This window comes from Juglans regia, chromosome 9 (genome assembly GCF_001411555.2).
Source record: "Juglans regia cultivar Chandler chromosome 9, Walnut 2.0, whole genome shotgun sequence".
Lineage (NCBI taxonomy): Eukaryota > Viridiplantae > Streptophyta > Magnoliopsida > Fagales > Juglandaceae > Juglans > Juglans regia.
In genome coordinates, this window is record NC_049909.1 from 18,635,108 (window position 1) to 18,657,045 (window position 21,938).

Genomic DNA, 21,938 nt, shown 5'->3' on the forward strand with positions numbered 1-21,938 from the left:
TATTTAGATTTTCATAACAAAGGTCAAGACACCTTCACCATAACTGAAAAAAAAAAAAAAATTATGGCAAGAGTTTTCTTTCAAACATGTTCTCAATAAAGCCACTACTTTTTAAGACCTAAATAAAACATCTTTCAATTTTTCTCACTCTAAGTTTGTTCTATCAATTTTTACAAAATCTCATAAAAATAATTTTTAAAAATAAAAGAATTCAAAATTATCTTTAAAAAAAATTTAATTATACCCATATAATATATTTCACAACACATTTTACAATAAATTTCATAACACATTTTACAACACGCGTTCTAAAATGAAAATATTTTTATAAAGTGATGTTATTTTTATAAGATATTTCATAAAATATCATTTATTTTAAAATATAATTATATAATAGAAAATTCTATACATCACACAATAATCTCACTTTTATTCTAATATGTGAGATGTGATATATTTATTATTATTTAATAATTTATTATTATTTAATAATGATAAATATTTCATATTTTATATAGTGAGATAAAAATATTGTGTATATAATTATAATTAGTCTTATATAATATGTTGTGGGAAAGCAACGTGTTTATCATCTTACGTCTAAAATATCTCGAGTCTATCTATCACTTCTCCCAATCCTACTCACACTGTTAGTCCGAACTCCGTTACAATTGTTGTTAAGGGCGATGCAAACGGGGGTCCCAGCCGTCCCTCTGTGACGGCGTACCTTCGTGTCAACATCACAAATAACCCAGCAATGCTACGACACGTCAGCAAACGCACTTCTCTCGCTCGCTCGTTCGCTCCATCTCCCATCCCAACTTCCCAGTTCCCAAGCAAGGAGTCCAGTCTCTCTCTATCTATTTACCTTCCTCTCATAGCGGTCAACGACTCCGTACTGCACCAAAACAGCCCGTGAATACTACTGAGTACTGAATTCTCAGGGCCATAGAGATCGAGAGTCTGGTTTCCCGAGGGCTGTGAAGAGCGGTTTTCGACCTGTTTAGGCGGTTTCACGAGCGGCTTTGGTTGAGGCATGGGGAGGATGGGGAATAATCAGAGGACTTATTCGGCGAATCCCAGTGACTACAAGCTTCTCGAAGAGGTTGGATACGGTGCGACCGCTACGGTTTACAGAGCAATTTATCTTCCGCTCAACGAAGTCGTGGCCGTCAAGTGCTTGGATCTCGATCGCTGCAATAGCAATCTGGTTAGCTTCCTCGTTCTTTTTCTCTCTCCTTGCTATTTTCTTTCTTTGAATCTTTCTTTTACTCAGCAAAAGCAACCTTCACCTTTAAATTTTCCAATGATGTATGCGCTTTTGAACTTGATCAGTTCGTGTCTGATGTGAAGTAATGCTATGTTAGGGGGGGAAAAAGGATTTAACTCGTGGCTAAGTGAATTTTTAGATGTCGAGATTGGATACTTGTATAGAGAGAAGTTGGATCTTTGAAATTGCAATTAGAGAGTGTGTACGATTTTAGAGGTGGGGGCTGAGTTTCGTGAAGATTGTGATTGTAGGGGGAGAAACTTATGGTTGTTCAGCGGCTGTGTAATTAATTCTTAGGACAATTGCAAACATCTATATATCTTCAGGAGTACAAGCATATATATTCGTTCTAAAACTCGTCTTTTTCATAATTTTACCAATCTTTCTGACGTTTATAATTTTTCTTGGTTGTCTCTCTCTATGTCACTTTAAGTCCTTGTAATCAATTAGAAATTAGTCAGTTCCTTTTTGGGTCAATTTCTGATTGTTCTAAATGGCGTTGTACTTGTTAATGGGTTGTATTATTTTTCAGGACGACATACGCAGGGAGGCTCAAACAATGAGTTTGATAGATCATCCAAATGTTGTTAGAGCATATTGTTCATTTGTTGTCGAACGGAACCTTTGGGTGGTCATGGCATTCATGGCAGAAGGCTCTTGTTTGCACCTCATGAAGATAGCATATCCAGATGGGTTTGAAGAAGCTGCTATTGGTTCTATACTTAAGGAAGCTTTGAAGGCTTTGGAGTACCTTCATCGACAGGGACATATTCATAGGGATGTTAAGGTCAGTTGATCTGGAACTGCAACTTTATTCTACTGTTATTTTCTCTGTCTTCTTATTTTTAAATTTATGTTTGGAGGGTTTCAAGCATGTTGGTTTTGATATTTGTGATTGCAGGCTGGAAACATATTACTTGATAGTAATGGGATGGTAAAGCTTGCCGACTTTGGTGTATCAGCTTGCATGTTTGATACAGGTGATAGACAACGTTCAAGAAATACTTTTGTAGGGACTCCATGCTGGTAAGATATCTTGTCAATGAAGTTACTTTTACACACACAACACATATATATTGGAGTTACTGTATGTTATGCTAGTTTTTTTGTTTTATCCATAAGTTTTGAGATTTCGACTTATCTTTTCTTTCCAGGATGGCACCAGAGGTGTTGCAGCCAGGAAGTGGATACAATTCCAAGTGAGTCTTACTCCATCTTGTAACTCCCAAGAAACATTGAAGAACTTTGAGGGGGCTACGTATGGAAATTGGGAATAGTCTTTTCTAGGTCAACTGCACTTGGTTACGGACAGGGTTGCATTTGGCATGGGACTTGAGGCAGGATGCTAGTATATGTACACATGCATATGTGTAGCCCTTGTAATAGACAGTTCGTTGAACTTGGTACCTCTGTGATAGGAATTCGGTTTCATTGTATATCACTGTTTATTACAATTTCTTCTTCTTGTTGTTCTTTTAATATTTTTATTGAAAATAGGATCACTTTCTTCTGATAGTTGAAAATTTGTTTGCATAAAGTGTCAAATGATTGGTTGAGAAAATTAGATCTATTTTCAGTTTTAGATATTGTCTTAACACTTCATTGTCTGCTTTATCAATCTTGTACAGGGCTGATATTTGGTCATTCGGTATAACAGCACTTGAGTTGGCCCATGGTCATGCACCATTTTCTAAATATCCTCCAATGAAGGTACTGAATTATGACGTTTCAATAAGATTGTATCATTAGATAAGGCATGAGCTTTGGGAGGCTTCCTTGGAAGTGTTTTTATCAAAATATCTGAAATATATCTGACCCATTTTTGTTCTGATAGGTTCTCCTGATGACCATACAGAATGCCCCTCCTGGTCTTGACTATGATCGTGATAAAAAGTTCTCTAAGGTACTGATGTTCTTTCTGGCTAAAGTGGTAAAATACATAAATATGTGTTTTGCACTTAGGTAGTTGCAATCATTCTCTCTCTTTCTGTTATTGAATAATATTCTAATTGGAGGATTTCCAGTTGTGATCAGTCATTTAAAGAAATGGTTGCAATGTGTCTGGTGAAAGATCAAACAAAGAGGCCAACGGTGGAGAAATTATTGAAACACTCATTTTTCAAGCAAGCAAAGCCTCCAGAACTTTCTGTGAAAAAATTATTTGCTGACTTGCCACCCCTTTGGAACCGTGTAAAAGCCCTCCAGGTTAGCCGTTATGCTGCTGTAATGAAGCTTTCATGCTTTCACTTGTCGTGGCACACTTGTCTGATGGACTTGTTAAAAGTTTGCAGCTTAAAGATGCAGCACAACTAGCTCTAAAGAAAATGCCTTCTGCAGAACAAGAGGCAATATCACAGGTCATTAGATACATTTTGCTTGTTTCTTTCATAATCTGTCCATTTGTAAGAACAGCAAGTAACATGATTCAGTAGCTATCAGTGACAAGTGCCTCCTATTTTGAATAAGTATTGATGCTTATTTATTATAGTAGAGGAATGTAAAATTGCAATCTTGTTCCTCAAAAAGAGTACCAATAATTGAAATGAAGAAAACCATCTTTTAGAGGGTGGGGTTTTCATAGAAGATGTTTCCTGTGGTGATGCATATTAGCACCTTATTGGCAATTTGCTCTTTTATTCTGCTTAGATATGTTTCCTAACTATTACAGCCATCTGATAAAGTGATATAATTAACAATAGAGCTAATTTTTTTCTTCATTTCTTTCTTTGTGGAGTTTTGTAATTCAAATCCTAGAGGCTAATATCTGTTATAACATGTATTTCGTCCCTCAAGCTAGAATTAACTTAAATAAGTTGGGAAAATGGTGCTTTTTAATATAGATAATGTGGTAAGATCTTACATTCCGTTGTCAGAGATATCTATACTTTCTCACTTATGCATGAGTAATTTGATTATTTCTTATCTTTAGTGATAATTTCTTGTTCCCACCAGAGTGAGTACCAGCGAGGAGTTAGTGCCTGGAACTTTGATGTTGAGGATTTAAAAGCACAAGCATCATTGGTAAGAAACAGGTTTTTAGTATTTATCTTGATATTCAGTATTGAGATGGTATCTTCTCAGTAACATGAAATATATTTTGATAGGTGCGAGATGATGATGATGATGATGATGATATACCGGAGATGAGGGAAGAAGACGAAAGCATAAAATATTTGGTTCGCGAGAAGGTATGAATTTTTCTAAATCACATAATACATATCATTCAGATTTTTCTTTTGAATATTTTTATCCCAAGTGAACTTATGATTTCTTGTCTTTTATGGGCAGGATTCAACTGATAGCCATTCCAATTTTGTAAACAATGAATTGGCACAGCCTGAGCACAGAGGACAAACCAGTGGTGCAGAATTACCACATGTTGACTACTTGAATGGAAAAGGAAAAAATTTGGGAAGTAATTTACTGGAATCTGGATGCGAAGAGAAAGTTGGTTCGAAGAAAAATGGTTCAAGCACCGGGGCGTCATCATCTATGTCAGAAAAGGACTTGTTACTGGCCAAGACTAAAGCTCAAATGGCGAAAAGTCGTCAAACTCAGAGTGGCCCACTCATGCATGGTACTGTGCTTAGTCATTCATTATCAGAGAGAGGGCGAAGCTCAGAAAGGTTTGTAATGATCCATTGTGATTTATTCCATGAAGACAAATCATTAGCTTCTATTTCTTCATTTGCTGGTTGGTTTAGTCATTCGGATATATATTTAGCGGTTTGGATAAGTGGCTCATGGTCAGTCAATTACTAGGAGTGAGAATGAAATTCAACCATGTACTGAGAAAGCTTACCGTGAAGTACGTCGGGCACCAAGCTTTAGCGGTCCTTTGATGCTTCCAAACCGAGCTTCAGCAAACAGTTTATCAGCTCCAATAAAGCCTTCTGGAGGTAATCAAGTTATGAAATACACAGCAAAGATCTTCATTGTCGTTGTCACTGCTGCTCTTACTGCTACAGGCTTAAAGATTTTGTGGCATTAACTATTTTCTCTTATAGGATTTAGAGATTCTTTGGATGACAAGTCAAAGGCTAATCTGGTGCAAATTAAGGGACGATTTTCAGTAACATCAGAGAATTTAGATCTTGTAAAGGTAACATTTCTAATGATGGCATTTTGTTATCCTCACCCACTTCTTTTCTCTCCCCTATTTTCATCTCTCCTCCTAATTATGTGACAGTCACTAACTTAAAAGTGTGCCCTAGGATATTCCATTAAGTACAGTTGCACGTCGGTCTTCTCAGGTAGGTGGGCAATTTTGATTGAAAAAATTCATCCAACTTTTTTTAGTTTTCGACTTCTCACCTGATGTTCTGTTTGTGTTGTTTTTAGGGTTCTCCACTAAGAAAGTCTGCTAGTGTTGGTGATTGGACGTTTGAATCTAAACAAATGGTTTGTATACTGACCTATCGATCTTAAATGGTTTGATTACTCATTTAACAATTATTTTGTTTATCACAAGCAAGATTCTGTTGGTACAGCTTCTTAAAAACACAATCAATATGATAGAACAGTTTGATTTTTTAGTTCCTTTTGTTATTTTTTAGAGAAAAAAAGACAATGTTTGATGTCTATGGGTGCGTGCAACGCTATGCAACTAATAAATTCTTCACTGCGCCAATTTATGTCTTATTTCCCATTTTGGGAGTCCCAAACTGAAAAAACATACTCAAGACATTTTCTTAAACTACCCTTGGAATCAAGACACATATTTTGGTAGAGAGGGAATATTGCTGTTCATAGATTTTCAGATTTATTGTGGTGTAATTTCCAAATTATAATATCCATATATGCGCCCACACGGACAAGCGGATACAATTAATCACTTTTTGTTGCATGTTTTTATCTTTTAAACTTTCAGGTTGTATGTATCCAACTTCTAAGTAGCAAATTATGTTGAGAAATTGTTCCCAACTTTCAAGAAGCAGAATACCTGGAATGTTGAGTCGCAGATAATGTCACTTCGATAGTATTTATCCCTTTAAATTGGTACATTGTGATTCTCTGTTTTTTCAGCCTGCTAATCAGTCACCAAAGGAGTTTAGCAACAGCAATTTACCTGCATCACTTCTTATGCCTCACCTTCAGAATCTATCTCAGCAGACTGCAATTCAACAGGTAAAATCAATCTAAAAATGAGTTCAGAATTTTATGTTTGATTTTGACTACGAAAAGATTCTTTTCCTTGATGAACCTTAATCTCTGGTCCACAAATGCATTAATTAGAATTTTTACTTGTGTCTAGGAGCTTATTATGAACTTGTTGAATAGCTTGCAACCTCCTGAGATAGCAGATGGTGAGTATGATACTTCATATTATATGTGGTTATATGGGGAAAAGAGGTACCAAACGTTTTTTTAAGGAACTCCTATTTTATTGCAGCTGCTCAAAATGGAAAGTTGCCCCCCCTGCCACGCAGTTCAGAGAACAATGGAATTGTGAGTATATTCCTGTCTAGTTGGAGACTGCTCTGAACCCATTTTCATTTTATAAAAGAATCAATGAAATTTGCAGAGAACTGGTTATTTTGAATGTACTAAGGTCTTGGCTTTTATTAGCTTTGGCTGTTAGTAGATTTTAAGCTAGTAGTACAGGCTAGAATTGTGTGATTAGATTTAAGATGTGGAGGTTCTTTTTTATTTGCCTTCGTCTTTTTAGTTTTATACACAGGAAAAAATAATTATGTAGGTTCTGAGACTGACTTCACCGAATTGAAATTCCATAGGGTGATTATTGATTATTTTTATATGTTGTGACAAGTGGTGATTGATTATTTAAATGGAGAGCACTGGTACGAGTTTTCTTCATGAAGATCTTCCATAAATTATCTCCATACAATTTAGCCTGAAAATCAAACTTGTTTGCTAATTCAGTTTTTAGGCTGAAAATCAACCTAACCATTATTTATTGTATGAGGATCCCATGGCCAAGTTTGAAAATGAGATGAGGACATGAGCGGATCAAAGTTGGCACTTTCTATCCTTTGAGTTTGTGTTGACCGACACAATTACATCAAATGTGACCAGAGCGTGTAATCATATCTGGATTGACGTTCTGCTGATTATTTTGCATGTCGGTCACTTTAAGATGATAAATTTGATTACTTGGTAGGCATAGTAGTAGATGCCAAAAATTATCAATGTGAAGGCAGAGGTAGTGATGAGGCCCATGAGAGCACCTTGATGGAACCTAGCTTCCATTATCTTGTGAATTCTAGAAAAAATAGAGTTATATATGTATATAAGAAAGATGGCTTGATTTCTTTGCTTGTCACTGAGGATAATTTGACTGTCCTGTCATGATTAATGGTTTCCTGGTTATTCTTCTCCATTTTCTCTGATCTGTACGACAGATTGAAGCAGCAGCTTCTGAGAGGGAGCGTTTACTACTTTTCAAGATCTCAGAGCTTCAAGCTAGGTTGGTCATCATAATTACTTCTGAAATCTTTTTTTTTTTTTTTTTTTTTTGCCCGCCCTTTTCATTTTTTCCTTGAGCAGGATGATCAATTTGACTGATGAGCTCACCGCTGAAAAGTTAAAACACACGCAAGTGAGTAGCTCAAGGGGGTATATATGTAGTTCTCTCATTATTTTTTGAATTACCTGTTATTTATTATGACTTTGGGCTGGGCCGAGTAAGGAGTTCTCACAACATGACAACTTACTTTAAAGTATGTTTGGCAAACATGAGAATTTTCAAAATTTCTCGTAACTTCATTCTCAAACATTCTACTCAAACACAAAACGATTTTCAATTTCAAATTTTCAATTTTTTCATTTAATCATTATTGAAACACAAAAATCAATACAAATTTTACTTGTTGGCTTTGAAAGGAATGGTTTGGCGGTTGACTTAGGATTGCTAGTAGATTAACATAACACATGGATATGTTACCTCTCGGGCTTGCTCTACATGTATCCCTCCTTTATTGTGTTGTTACCCATAGGGGGATACAATCATACGAAGAGGGTGTGTTCCCGGCGTATATGTAGGAATTAATTATTATAATCGGTTTAAGCTTACGTTGATGATTTTATTGCTCAAACAGTTGCAACAACAGCTAAGTGCTGTATCCGGTCAGGAAGAAAATGGGGACAGGAGGGAAGGGGATGTTTGAAAGTCAAAATCTCTGGTCAGTGCAAGCTAAAATAATCAAGTATATCCAGTCAAGAGCTGTAAATCATACGCAAAAAAGTGTATGCCTACCTTCTTTTGTGCGAGAAAGGGACTGTTTTGGCTGTTGACGGCCATGGGTAGAAGCGAGGTGTGGCAATCAATGTGTTTGAATCTCTTTTGCCGCCATGTTTAATAAGTTTCTTTGAAGATTTCAGCAGCCGCCAAATATGATGAGCACAACTTCTGCTCTTATTCAAATTGACACAAGCTCCTCTCCGGCAATGTCATGTCGTAGTTTGGAATTTGGCAGTTGATTCTTTTTCCTTTTCATTTCTTCCTTCCTAGTTATGGGTGCTTATTTATAATTTAAAGTTTTCGTAGTTACAATGTTCAAGTATTGATATTCAAATATTATTGTATAAACTAGATTTACGAGCTTGTAAATTTGGCGATAAATATATTATTTGTCTGTTCTTTTTTATCTTGTTGCTGCTTCGTGTATTTGTTTGTCATATATGTTGCAAGCACTGAGCAATCAATTATTTTGAGAGAGCCGCCTCCCATAATCATAAGACAAAAATGTTATAGGCAGTCGGCTAGTGCAAGTGCGGGGCTCCATTTCCCTCCCTTTCTCATTCGAAGACGAAGACCTTCCATGCAGTACGAGACACAAGAACCCACTTCACCTAAAGTTTCATGCATGGGCCAGATCAAGCACAAGAAAAAGATCAAGAAAGCTAAGCGAGCCGCGCCGCCACCTCAAGATCAGGTGAATGCTGTGTCGAATACTTATTCTCCTCATTGCCATGACATGAAGAAGCATACCTCGGCTATTAGGAGGATGTTTGGTGGTAAAACAAAACCAGGGATCACCGGAACTATTACTCGGATGAAGAGAGATCGAGAAAAGAGTGATCAAGAAGAGGAGGTCATGATTCCTTTCTCTCCACCTATATTAATGATGGGTGGAGGAGTGCCTTTGCAACCAAGAAAAGAAATTAATCTGTAGAAGAGAACAATGGATTCACCCAGACCTCTTGATTTGAACACGGTCTGGACAAATTGATATGATTTTCTCGATTTTCTTTTTCTTTTGTTCGTTTGTTTTTCTGAAGGTTTACATCGATTTATGGTGCAAATATGTGATGGAATTTGTAGAAAACTGTCATTAATTTCATATGAGCAGGAAGATGACGACTAACACAAACACGAAACCAAAAACCCAGAGGAGCAGGAAGACGAAAATCTAGACGATGCTGAGCTCTATTTCTCTTTTTCTTTCATTTTTGGTTTTGGCGGGCTTCTTTTCTTTTTCTAAATCTTTTTGTTTAAGTTTTTTAAAATATAACGTATCAACGATTGCACAACAATTGTATATAACGACTGTATATAGAAGAACTGATCATAAAATTAGACGTGGATCGAGTTTTCTTCCAGCATGTATAAGGTTAAGTTGGAGATAACGGATTTTGTCGTGCATCACCTTGGCAAAAGTCTGGTGTAGGAGGAGCACATCAGGCTTCAGCTCCGGCTTTTGTGTTGGGAACAAGATCAGAGTGGTTCCTCCCAAAGCATTGGTCCGTTTCCATTTTCCTCCTTCGACCCCCTTGCCTGGCTGCCTGACCCCTGTAAGCATATGGAGAAAGATAAACGAGCTAAGCCTAGTGCTAACAGGTGGTGCACGTTTTGTATAACCAGTTGTTCTTTTGCCTGTTTTTCTCAGCTATATCTGCAGTATTTCACATTGGATCATTTGTCTTTTCTTGAGAGAAAAACCTTGTCATCTTTCCAAAGAAAGCCTCCTCCCCCAAAACAACATTAAGGCTACGTTTGGATATTAAATTAAGTTGAGATGATAAAATATTATTAGAATATTATTATTATTTTAGAATTTGAAAAAATTGAATTATTTATGATATTTTGTATTGAAATTTAAAAAAGTTGTAATGATGAATTGAGGAAGTAAACGAAGCCTAAGAAAAAGTTTTTTTTTTGTTTTTTGTGAGTTTATTTTTATAATGGTTAAAAATTATTGGCGTTTTAATTTTTTTACTAATTATAATGGATTTCACACAAAATAGTACGCTCACATGTGAAAAATGATTAACTTACTTGTTTTTAATTTAAATCTATATTAAATTAAAGGTAATTTTATAAAATTCAATGGCATTTTTAATGAAATGGTATAATTGCTTAGAGCATTGGCAATAGTGTGGCCATTGTCAAGTCTAAAATTTGGCTAAAGTCAAAATCACTGAAGATATTAATCCACATTAGATTATTTATCTTAAAATCAAAATAATAATATAATATTATGTATTTAAATAATAATTTTTTTTATATTTTGCAAATACACTATATATTAATTAATAATTTAATTTTTATTTAAAATTATTATTTTCAAACTATTTTTTATATCAACCTAATTATCCAATATAATATAGCCTTATTTACAAAAAGATATTTTTTGAAAAATCTGGACATGATATAACCTTGTTTATCAATGAAAGTTTTAAAAAACATTTAATAAAATTTTGTTGATTATTTGTGAATAAAAATGGATTTGATTGATGAATAGTGACTCTCAAACTTTATAAATTCCTTTAGATTTAACGTAGCTCAAAGTCTAAGGCTTTTAACTAATCAAATGCAGTTAATTTATATAAAATTTGGACAGTGAGATAAGATGAGATAGTTTTAGATGAGTTGAATATAATATTATTATTATTTTAAAATGTAAAAAAATTAAATTATTTATTATATTTTATATCAAAATTTAAAAAATTATAATAATAAGATAAAAAATTATGAGTTGAATTTCTGTAGCCAAATCAACCATTAGTTATACTTTAAATTTTACTGAAATTTGACTGTTCCGGTACAAATACTCTTGCAAAATTTGCAAGAAAGTGATAGGTGTGCCATTCTTTGGGGAGAAATACAAGAGCCAGAAGGGGAAAAAAGACGAAAAAAAAAGAGAAGAGGATTGATCACTTTCCCGAAGCTTGAGAGACTCGAGGCGGGCTCTGTATCCGAGCGAGAAAAGCTCTCTACTCTCTAGATCAGCTTTCTTTTTCTAAAATTTTTTAGATGTTTCCCCGTGCCACCTCCGAGCAATGACCCCCCTCAGTCTCACAGTCACTCCGTTCTCTTCCAGCACGCGTTCCTATCTCAAGCCTACTCTCTTCCCTCCACTTACTCCCTTCCGACCTTCCCTGTCCACCCTTAAACCTCCTTCTCCCCGCACCAAACTGGTAAAACCCTAATCCCCCACTTCTATTCTCTAAACTACGACAGACTAGTTGTTGATTGCTCCTTTTTTTTTTTTTTTTAATATACTTGTTTCTTTAAAGAAGAAGAGGATCCGTTATGGGTCGTGTAGAGCGGAGTTCTCTCACGATGCACCGTTCGCTGCTGCCATCGGCGCTTGTATGCTCAACTCTCTTGTTTTTCCAGTCACCGATAAAGGTCCAGATAATGACAGTGATTCGGTGTTTGATTTGTCCGACACGAGGTTCTCGATCATGGGGATCATCAGCTTTATCCCTTACTTCAATTGGTTGGTAAAGCTCTCTCTCTCTCTCTCTCTCTCTCTCTCGACACTTTGATTTTTTTAATTTTAAAAATTTATTTACAATTCGGGTTTTTTCTTCTTTGGTTATTAGAGTTGGGTGTTTGCGTGGCTTGATAGTGGGAAGAGGCGTTATGCAGTATATGCAATTGTATACTTGGCTCCATACCTAAGGTTTATTCTAACTTCTAATACCTTAAAAAGTTTTTTTTATACGTTTTTTCCTAACTTGTATGCTTGCAAGTAATGCATATGATTTCATGTGGAGATAAACACGTGAATAAATATCCTTGTGAGTCCTCAATGTGAAGGGATGTAATAACATTTTAACCAAAAACATAAATTACTCATGTCTACCATTTAATGTGCTTTACAATCACCATCCAATGGTATTATCATTGTCATATTCCGATATGTCGTTCTCCGCTGAAATAAGTGGATTCTTGTTTGGTTTGCCGCTCTCATGCCCTTCAGAAAGCTTAAATGCTAAATATTGGAGTGATTCTTTGTTGATGGACCTGATAGACCTGATAGTCTGCATATAGAAATAGTTTCTTTCATGTTCCAGATCACAATTGAGAGCGGCCGGTATGTTTGCTTCTTGCTGCATTAGCTGTCCCACCCTGCTATACTATGTAGATAGGTAAATGGTAGCAAAACTATATACAGCCACTCATGTCTTCTTGCAGAACTGTATTTAGATAGATCATTTCAATTTTTCAATGTTTCTTGTTCCTTCTTTCATTGTGTGTGAAATCTTTGAAACGAGTCACTGAGTTTTCTTCTAATCAGCTATGAAATACTTTGGTGGTTTCTACTCTAAAAATGGTTTGGGGGGCAACATGCATGATTTTCTTGAATATGATTCCTTCACACATTTAAGTGAAGTGGGTATGGTACCTATAAGAAAAAGAAAAAATTATGCGGGTATGGAATTCAATAATTTGGAATATCTGATGTGCCTAATTTGTGGTGTTTTGTCCATTTTGGAGGCATGCGATCTGAAAAGGAAATTGTGGTTTTGCGGGCATAAATTTAAGCAGATGATTTTTTTCTCCCCTGATGTATTAGGTCAAACTTGTCATTGTCCCCTGAGGAGAGTTGGCTGCCTATTGCCAGCATTGTATTCTGCATCATTCACATTCAGGTACAAATTTTTGAAATGTTGGGTGCTTTGTTCATTAGGGATTCATAAATGAATGGTCACTTTTTTGTTCCCCTTGTCATCTAGAAAGGTCTGAACCACATACTTACTATTAAGATAAGTTATAACCCACTATGTGGAGAGACCATAGATCATTCATATATTTGGTTTTTGGCTAGGTGTCGGGCAAACTCCTGAAAAAGCCCCTTTTTGCTCTTATGTCTATATTTTATCATTTGGAGCCTTCTCTGCATTTTCAGCTGGAAGCAAGCATAAAAGATGGAGATATTCAGGGCTTTCAATTATTTAGCAAGGCTGAAAAGCACCTTTCATCAATGGCTAGAAAGAAGGATCATTCACATGGGCAAGAAGGAATTTCTGAGGAGGTATTGACCACTGAGCCACATGTAAAATATGGTGGATAAATTTTCTATTCTTGTCTGACACGGGCTTTAACTTCTAATATTAAGGGGAGAAAAACGGAGAAGACCAATCTGCTATCTGCTGAAGAGCAATCAAGAAATGACATCCCAAGGTGGGGAGTTCCCAAAAAGTCATCAGGAGATCGCGAACGCTCGAATGGAGATTGGCTTGATGATGAGAGGAAAGACTAGCAAGACAGTAACAAAGCATTACATACGTATTCGGATTTCGATTGACCGTAATGTAGACTTGGGGTGGAAGGGAGAGGGGGGGAGAGAGAGAGAGAGACTGATGCCTTCTACTCGAGAATCTGAATAAGGTTGAAGCGCTTGGTCCACCTATGTCATGCCTTTTGTGTACTGTCTTCATTGTTTATTATGTGAAATGATTTATTTACGTCGATAATATGCCGCAGTAACATTTTACTGGATGTGAGCTGGTCTTTATGGCGGCGTACTGCTAATTGTTGGTAGGCAGTTTCTGGTTTTACTCTTCATGAATCTGTTAGGAGCGTCTGTACTCTTGACAGAGAGCCCGGATCCATGTATGATTTAGGCCTCCCTTGTAGTTAAAAAGATGAATCCTATTTTGCCATCCAGAAGTACTTGCTCCCGCAGCCCATCCCAGATGTGTAATCAAATTATGGTAGCAGATAATGGAAAACATTGTTCTTTTTTTAAATCATGGCGGATTTGGAAACTGGAAAGTAGCCTACTACAGGCACAGATTCATGGGGTTTGGGGAAAGCATTGTTCAACTGATGCTGCTGCCAGGGAACGTGGAAATTTAATTTAGGAATCCAGGACAATACGTACCCGAACGTTTGAAGTGGATTCCTACCCAAGAAACATTCTCATCCTATATCCAAGCTGTAGCGTATAAGAGCATTGGCATGGATTAGCCAAATGTCAATGCAAGTCTAAACTTTATCTAGATGTAAGAAAAAACCTCCACATTAGACTAGTCAATAGTCTAAAACTTAAGACTTGATGAATAGTAAATCTTAAGTCTTCTTTAAATATGGCTAGTTACTATTCATAATAGAAAGTAATATTTAATTATTTAATCACTTCATTCTCTTTGAATGGTAAAACATGCATGGCATGCACATTATTTCTACTGATTGATAGAGTGGACACATTATTTCTACAAAGCATGAAGATCTAAAAAATATATAAATTGTATTTGTAAAAAAATAATAATAATAATATTATTATTATATTATTATTTTAACTTTTTAATGACTAGTCCAATGTAGACTCACCTAGTCAAAAATTGATATTATAGCCAAAAATTAAGATTTTAGCCAAATTTTAGACTCGACAATAGCTAGACCATTGCCAATGCTCTAATACACCAACAGTTGGGCGACAGGGCAAAATCACTGACTCAGGCGGCCTGGCCCTTGCGATTTGAGAACTTCATATTCTAGGTTCGGGTTAGACATGGATCAGGTTATTTGCAAAGAGTATCACATTTCCAGAAAGACATGAATTGCAGAGAATTCCGTATGAAAAATCACATTTCCAAATACATGAATCCGGTATATATTTGGCATTATCATATATACACATATTACCTTGAATTGGTACTTGAAACTGATTTTTTCATAGGAAAAGGACTAAGTAGCCTCGCCTTAAAACAATAGTCTAGACCAACACCAGCGAAAAGAAAGAGAAGAAGATTCTCAGACACATAAACAGCTCCATCAAAAGCGTGGGACAAGAAGCTTCCTGTATTGAGTTCCAGAGGTGGTCCGCTTCCCAGCATAGCAAGGCCTGCATTGTGAAATCATTTTTCATTTTGTAACCTGAACACCTTCCCAGTGCCTAAAGCACCCAAGTTTTTACCAAATCATAGAACTACCTAATTGGGAGGATATACTTGAGTTCTTGAACCATAAATTCCTTTCACACAACACTGAAGTAGTAAATTTCATACCTTTAACCAAGCCAAAAGCTGCAGACGTCCCAGTCTTGAGCTGAGCATTGTCCAAGTCTCTTCTTATTGTGTATCGAAATGTAACTCCGAACAGTGCGCAGCTGACAAAGTTGATTGCTATAGGAAGTATGAGCTGAGAACTGCTTGTCACCTGAGTGAAGGATATGGGCAGCCCTGCGAAGGTGCCAACAATTGCAGAAATAAAAGCTGCTTTTATGGACTCCAATCTCTCCTCATTTCTGTCCATTTCCTCGCGTTCTTTCTCCACAAAAGCATCTCCATCTTCAATCCCCTCCTCATTTAGCGTTAGAGAGCGCTCTGCTTCTTCAACCATTTCTCTTGCTTCTAGTATTTCCCTCTGACATTCTTCAATCTTAATGTTTACAAGCATTGAACATTAGCGACAAGCATATCGAGAACCCAAAACAAGGATTAAAACAAAGAACTGCTAAAGAAACAAGATATTTGTTGGATTGAAATTTGCCACATTCTCTACACCTTCTTTGGGTGCCGAAAGAGACAATTCCCCAACCATGACGAGGCCTTTCAAATCTTTGCCATTTGTGGTATATAACACAAATAAATCGTGTAAATCTAAATTGCCCAGATAATGAAAATCACCCAAAACGTTCAATTTTCTCTTCTTTAGCCATTACCGAAATAATAAAATGAACTCCATAACTTAAACGAGAAAGCATCCGCATAATTGGATTATGTAACAGACCTCGGTAGCTCTGCTCTCAAGCTGGTTAACGTAATTCCTCATCTGCTTCGCCTCAATTTCTTGTCTTTCAATCTCTGCAAGGTCTCTCTTGGCCATCTCTACCCTCTGCGACGCCTTCTCCAACCCATCAAGCAAATTCTTGTTCTCTTCTCTGTTCAGAAGTTCCTCTACTCGCTTGTCCACCATACCCGAAAGTGCATCCTTCAGATTGCCACTCTGGTCCGAGCTGTTGCCGCATTTTACGGTTAGGAACCGAGGCCTCGAAGAAGCAGCTCTGCGGGAGATTAGCGCAGCGATGGAAACCTTTCTTGAAGATAGAAGAAGAGTGTTGGCGTTTGGAGAAGGAACCAAAGTGGGGTTGATTGTGGTGGTGGGCATGGCGTTCTTCAGAAATCCTCGCTTATCCCTGATTCCTCCTTTTATGAAACGTTTCGAAGATAGAATCAATACAAATAATATCTTCTGGAGTATTAATCTTTTATCTTTATTTTTTTAACCCATCATCTCATCTGAAATGTATAATCCGAAACATTAGTCTGTTATAGTGATTTAACGTCTCTTAATTGCCAATAAATAAACAAAGAATTTTGTGAAACAATATAAAAACTTATGTTATCGAAATATCTAACAATATGAAAAAAGAGGAATAACATCCATGCATTTATTACAATATTTTGTCAAAACATATAGTATTTTCTTTTTCTTTTTTTAAAGGAAAATAGATAGTATTTTTAAGTACAAAACCAAGGTCTATGTGAGTAAATATTAAATATCACAATATTCATCTATATGTACATATATTTTTATATCAATTAAAAACTCTAAATTTAATTTTTTTTAAGAAGAGAACGAGACTCTAATTTTATTAATAACTTCACTTATAATAGAGAAATACCGTACTGGACCTAGCAAACATCTTGAAGTTACAAAACAACGAGAACCAAAATGTAAAATGAACTATGAAAAAAAAAAAAAAAAAAACACTAAAGCCTTTAACAATGAGTTCTGCGTACTTATAAAATCATAATCTATTATTTAATTACATTGTAAATCCAACAATCATATCTTATTAACTCTTGCCAAATGACATGCGGCCCCATTTTTTAAATAAAAAATCTGAATTTAAAACCCCAAACCCCCTTTGTAAAAAAAATAAAAAATAATAATAAAAAATAAAAAATAAAAAAAAATCCTACTAACTCACAAAAAACCTGTTATCTCCTTTAGGTTAGTTCAAAACTTGTCAAATTTCCCTTGGCATCTTCTTTGGCAAGAAAATAAAAAACTTAAGTGCGGTTTGAAGAGTAATGCTATACACTACACTCTCATCTTATTTTAATAATATTAAATAGTATGTGACACATTCATTATAATTAGATGATACAGAAACATACAATAAATGATCATTTAATAGTGATAAATGTGCCACATCAAATTTAGTGGGATGAAAATAGGATGGTTGTATGGTATATAGAATTTTTCATATAAAAAAGACGCATAACACTCATGCATTTATTACAATATTTTTGTGAAAATGAATAATATACTTAAGTCAGGGGTGTACAAGAACCGACCAAATCGGCCACAACCGACTGGAATCGGTTGTTGGAGTTAGGAATCGATCGGCGTGCGGCAGATATTTGCTCAAACTGAAGTTTGCCAATTCGATCCCGATTCGACCCAGTGAAAAATCGATGAACTAGCCAACCGGTTCTGCCATATTTTTTTTTTCATTTTATACCTATATAAAAACGACAATATTTTACTTAAATGAGTGAAACGGCGTCGTTTTAAACCCCCTAGTTGAAAAAAATAAATAAAGCAAACGACACTGTTTGGTCTTAACCAAACTGCGTCATTTCATGATTAGGTTAAGATCCTCATTCTCCATTCTCATTCTCATTTCTCTATGCTGTTCTCTTAGCCTCAGCTCTTTCAGATTCTCTCATCTCCCTCTCAGCTCTCTCTCTCTAATGTCATCCCTCTCTCCCTCCATCCATTTGCACCGTTTCATCCATTTGTGTTGTTTCAAGCTCCCATCTTCGATTCGTTGAGATTTGTTGATGGAGACTAGGATTCTTTTATTTTTTCTAGAGAGGATACCGATAATGTTGTGATAGTGTGATATTTGTTATGAATCATTTGATATTTGTTGTAAATCTTGTAATTTTGTGAATTTGTGATGATGAAGTTTGAGTTTACGTGTAACTTTGTGAATCTGTTTATATGTGTTAGGGACCCCACGAATGATGGAGAAAGATTGGCCAGCTGCCTTATTTAGTTTCTGCTGAATTGTTGTCTTTTCTTTTCAATAAATGTTGTCTTTCCTTTGCAATAAATGCTGCCTAAATTATTCACGTAGATGTTGCTTTCCTTGATTGAGAAATGTCTTTCATTGTAATGGCTGTTCAGCTATTTAAACGCTTGAGGCCAAGAATAAAATTATCGGATGAGTATTATCTTCAACCTTGTGTTGATTGGGAGTTGTAGTTTTCCTCGAATTAAACCAACTAAGGAGGCCTAGGATCTCTCGAAGTATCCTACAAAATTACCATCATAGGTAGAGCACGCAAGGACGATCCTTGTTCTCTACCCGTTCACAAATCCTCTACGAGGTCGCAAACTCTGGCACGTAACAACTTGGTATCGGCGCCAGGCATGTCCGACCACCGTCTTGAGCAAGTGGAGAATGAGCTTGGCTCATTGGCTGCGGGCCAAAAGGAACTACAACAAGCTATGAAGGCTAGTGAAGAGCACCTTTTGAAGCATATGGAGAGCATGTTTGCTCGTTTTTCTACGCGTGGTGGAGGACATGACAACGATGCCGAGTCTTCTCGTGGGCCCCATCGTAGCCCTTCGGGAGGAGGCTCTCTCGCACCAAAAATCACAAAGTTGGATTTTCCACGCTATAATGGCATGGATGATCCAACCGGGTGGATTTGTCGGGTGGAGCAATTTTTTGAGTTCCAAGGCACGAAAGAGGCAGAAAAACTTCCCATGGCCGGTTACCACTTGGATGGTGATGTCCAATTATGGTATCAACGTTTCAAAAATCGGAGGGAAGGTGTCAATTGGGAGGTTTTCAAGTACGAGCTGCATTTACGTTACGGGCCTTCGAGATACCAAAATTTTTTTGGGGATCTCACCAAGCTTAAACAATGGGGAAGCATCCGCGATTACCAAATGGAGTTTGATTGTTTGTTACATCGAGCTGGCCATTTGTCCGAAGAACAACAAGTTGGGTGTTTTGTGAGTGGGTTAAAAGAGGCGATACGAATTGACGTGCAAGCTTGTAATCCAACATCATTATCCGCGACTATTGGTCTTGCAAGGCTCTATGAGTCAAGAATGCATGATCAAAGGAAGGGAGGATATGCAGAACAAAGGAAGGCCCCTGTGACAGTTGGGCCACCTCCTTTGCCCTCAGCGTCTTTAACACGAGCGCGAAATCCAATTATCAAAAAATTGAGTCCCGCAGACTTACAAGAGAGGAGGACTCGTGGACTTTGTTTTAATTGCGATGAGAAATTTTCTCCGGGTCATCGCTGTAAAAAACTTTTTTTGATAGAATGGATTTTTCCTTCTTGGGAGGAGCCATTGGAGGAAGCACATGTGGAAGAGGAGGAAGAAGAGGAAATTCCTGAAATAAGTTTTCATGCCATTTCGGGAACTTCAGCTCCAGAGACCATGCGTTTATTTGAAAAAATTCGACAATCAATTGTTACAATATTGGTTGATACGGAGAGCACGCATAATTTTTTGAACTCAAAGGTGGCTGAAAAATTAGGACTCAATCCCACGAAAAAAGGAGAATTTTATGTGCAAGTGGTAGATGGATATAAAATGAAGAGTGAAGGAATTTGTGAAGGCACGTCAATCTCAGTTCAAAAAATAGAATTTCAAGTTGATTTTTTCCTCTTACAGGTGGAGGGATGTGATGCAATTTTCAGAACTCAATGGCTCAAGAAATTGGGTCCGATTACTTTAGAATTTAATGAGCTATGGATGAGATTTTTTTGGGAGGGAAGGAACGTGGAGCTATGTGGAGTCAAGGGACCTAGCAATAAAATATTAGATGGCCGTAATGTGGGGAAGCAATTAAGGAGGGGAAAAAGAGCTTTTTTATTACAACTCAATTCCTTAAATTTGGGAGAGAAGCAAGGAGTTGCGGCAACAAATTTAAATCCGGATGTAATGGCTATTCTGAATCAACATTCGGCCATTTTTCAAGAGATTCAATGCTTGCCACCTCAGCAATCTCAAGACCACAAAATCCCGTTGGAAAAGGGAGCTAATCCAATCTCAGTCAAGCCTTATCGGTATCCCCATTACCAAAAAAATGAGATTGAAAAAATGATCAAAGGGTTATTGTCATCCGATGTGGTAAGGCCTAGCACGAGTCCATACTCCTCTCTTGTGCTATTGGTTAAAAAACAGGATGGCTCATGGAGGCTTTGTGTGGATTATCGGGCGCTCAACAACATTACCATCAAGGATAAATATCCAATACCCGTTATCGATGAATTATTGGATGAATTGCATGGTGCACGATTTTTTACAAAGCTTGATTTGAGGTCGGGGTACCATCAAATCCGTATGTACCCGAAAGATGTGGAGAAAACAACTTTTCGCACGCACCAAGGCCACTACGAATTTTTAGTGATGCCATTTGGTCTCACTAATGCACCGGCAACCTTCCAAAGCGTCATGAATGAGGTATTCAAGGAATTCATTCGTAAATTCGTCTTGGTATTTTTTGACGATATTCTTATTTTTAGCAAATCTTGGGAGGATAATTTATTACATGTTGAGCGTGTGCTACATGTTTTGCAAGCTAACAAGTTTTTTTGTCAAGCGTGAAAAATGTCAATTTGGACAAGAAGAAGTAGGCTACTTGGGTCATGTGATTTCTCATCGTGGGGTAGCCATGGACCCAGAGAAAATTTCCTCCATGATAACATGGCCCAAACCAACTAGCTTGAAGGGGTTGCGAGGTTTTTTGGGCCTCACCGGTTACTACCGGAAATTCATTCACCATTACGGGATGATCGCTCAACCCTTGACAAATATGCTCAAAAAAGATTCTTTTAAATGGAGTTCTGCCGCCAAGCAAACATTTGAAGAATTAAAAATGACAATGACCTCCGGACCTGTACTTGCACTACCAGATTTTTCTCAACCATTTATTGTGGAGTGTGATGCCTTCAGCGTGGGTTTGGGTGCAGTGCTCATGCAAGGAGACCGATCAATTGCCTTTTTTAGCCAAGCTCTACATGGCAAAAATCTTGCATTATCCACATATGGAAGGAAATGTTAGCATTGGTTAAGGCCGTCCAAAAATAGCGTCCATATCTTTTAGGAGCCAAATTTATTGTCCGGACAGACAAAAAAAGCTTGCAATTTCTGTTGGGTCAAACCATCACTACGGCTGCTCAACAAAAATGGTTGGTGAAGCTCTTGGGATTTGATTTTCAAATTCACTACAAAAAAGGCAAGGAAAATTCAGCCGCAGATGCCCTTTCCCGAAAATTTGAAATTCATGCAATATCTTCTCCTATTCCTAATTGGGTAGATCCCATAAAATCAGAAATTTCATCTAATCCCCATTTGCAGGATTTGGTGGAGAAAATCAAGGAATGAGAAGCATTGGGACCATGGCTATTCAAGGAAGGATTGATTTTCTTTAAGGATCGGATTTATCTCTTGCCCACATCCGAATTGATTATTCCTATAATTAAG

General features: G+C 36.8%; 4 protein-coding genes and 1 pseudogene across 7 annotated transcripts; 4 read left to right on the forward strand and 1 right to left on the reverse strand.

Moving 5' to 3' along the window:
* Nucleotides 1–782: 782 nt before the first annotated feature.
* LOC108993778 (serine/threonine-protein kinase BLUS1-like) lies at nucleotides 783–8,877 on the forward strand. 3 transcript variants are annotated; one of them, XM_035694072.1, is made up of 21 exons: nucleotides 785–1,210; nucleotides 1,803–2,057; nucleotides 2,172–2,296; nucleotides 2,425–2,469; nucleotides 2,899–2,980; nucleotides 3,105–3,173; nucleotides 3,305–3,475; nucleotides 3,562–3,627; nucleotides 4,223–4,291; nucleotides 4,375–4,458; nucleotides 4,559–4,896; nucleotides 5,033–5,169; nucleotides 5,278–5,372; nucleotides 5,485–5,523; nucleotides 5,612–5,671; nucleotides 6,296–6,397; nucleotides 6,525–6,576; nucleotides 6,663–6,718; nucleotides 7,633–7,697; nucleotides 7,778–7,829; nucleotides 8,329–8,877. In XM_035694072.1, exons 1-21 carry the CDS (start codon nucleotides 1,037–1,039, stop codon nucleotides 8,395–8,397), a joined length of 2,205 nt encoding a protein of 734 aa, XP_035549965.1. In that variant the 5' UTR covers nucleotides 785–1,036; the 3' UTR covers nucleotides 8,398–8,877. The 3 variants fall into 3 exon arrangements, with proteins under 3 accessions (XP_018824348.1, XP_018824347.1, XP_035549965.1); XM_018968802.2 differs by lacking the exon at nucleotides 7,778–7,829 and having other exon boundaries at nucleotides 784–1,210; XM_018968803.2 differs by lacking the exons at nucleotides 6,525–6,576; nucleotides 6,663–6,718; nucleotides 7,633–7,697; nucleotides 7,778–7,829; nucleotides 8,329–8,877 and having other exon boundaries at nucleotides 783–1,210; nucleotides 6,141–6,348.
* On the forward strand, nucleotides 8,530–9,462 carry LOC108993779 (annotated as a pseudogene).
* Nucleotides 9,463–11,336: 1,874 nt separating this feature from the next.
* On the forward strand, nucleotides 11,337–13,964 carry LOC108993806. 2 transcript variants are annotated; one of them, XM_018968841.2, is made up of 6 exons: nucleotides 11,337–11,650; nucleotides 11,750–11,959; nucleotides 12,062–12,141; nucleotides 13,039–13,114; nucleotides 13,372–13,497; nucleotides 13,582–13,964. In XM_018968841.2, exons 1-6 carry the CDS (start codon nucleotides 11,513–11,515, stop codon nucleotides 13,723–13,725), a joined length of 774 nt encoding a protein of 257 aa, XP_018824386.2. In that variant the 5' UTR covers nucleotides 11,337–11,512; the 3' UTR covers nucleotides 13,726–13,964. The 2 variants fall into 2 exon arrangements, with proteins under 2 accessions (XP_018824386.2, XP_035550188.1); XM_035694295.1 differs by having other exon boundaries at nucleotides 11,753–11,959; nucleotides 13,372–13,498; nucleotides 13,580–13,964.
* Nucleotides 13,965–15,028: 1,064 nt separating this feature from the next.
* LOC108993724 lies at nucleotides 15,029–16,646 on the reverse strand. The gene is made up of 3 exons (XM_018968733.2): nucleotides 16,200–16,646; nucleotides 15,476–15,848; nucleotides 15,029–15,312 (listed from the first exon to the last, which is right to left on the reverse strand). Exons 1-3 carry the CDS (start codon nucleotides 16,575–16,577, stop codon nucleotides 15,110–15,112), a joined length of 954 nt encoding a protein of 317 aa, XP_018824278.1. The 5' UTR covers nucleotides 16,578–16,646; the 3' UTR covers nucleotides 15,029–15,109.
* A 2,211-nt stretch (nucleotides 16,647–18,857) lies between these two features.
* On the forward strand, nucleotides 18,858–21,516 carry LOC108993740. The gene is made up of 2 exons (XM_018968752.2): nucleotides 18,858–20,948; nucleotides 21,034–21,516. Exons 1-2 carry the CDS (start codon nucleotides 18,858–18,860, stop codon nucleotides 21,514–21,516), a joined length of 2,574 nt encoding a protein of 857 aa, XP_018824297.2.
* Nucleotides 21,517–21,938: the final 422 nt, after the last annotated feature.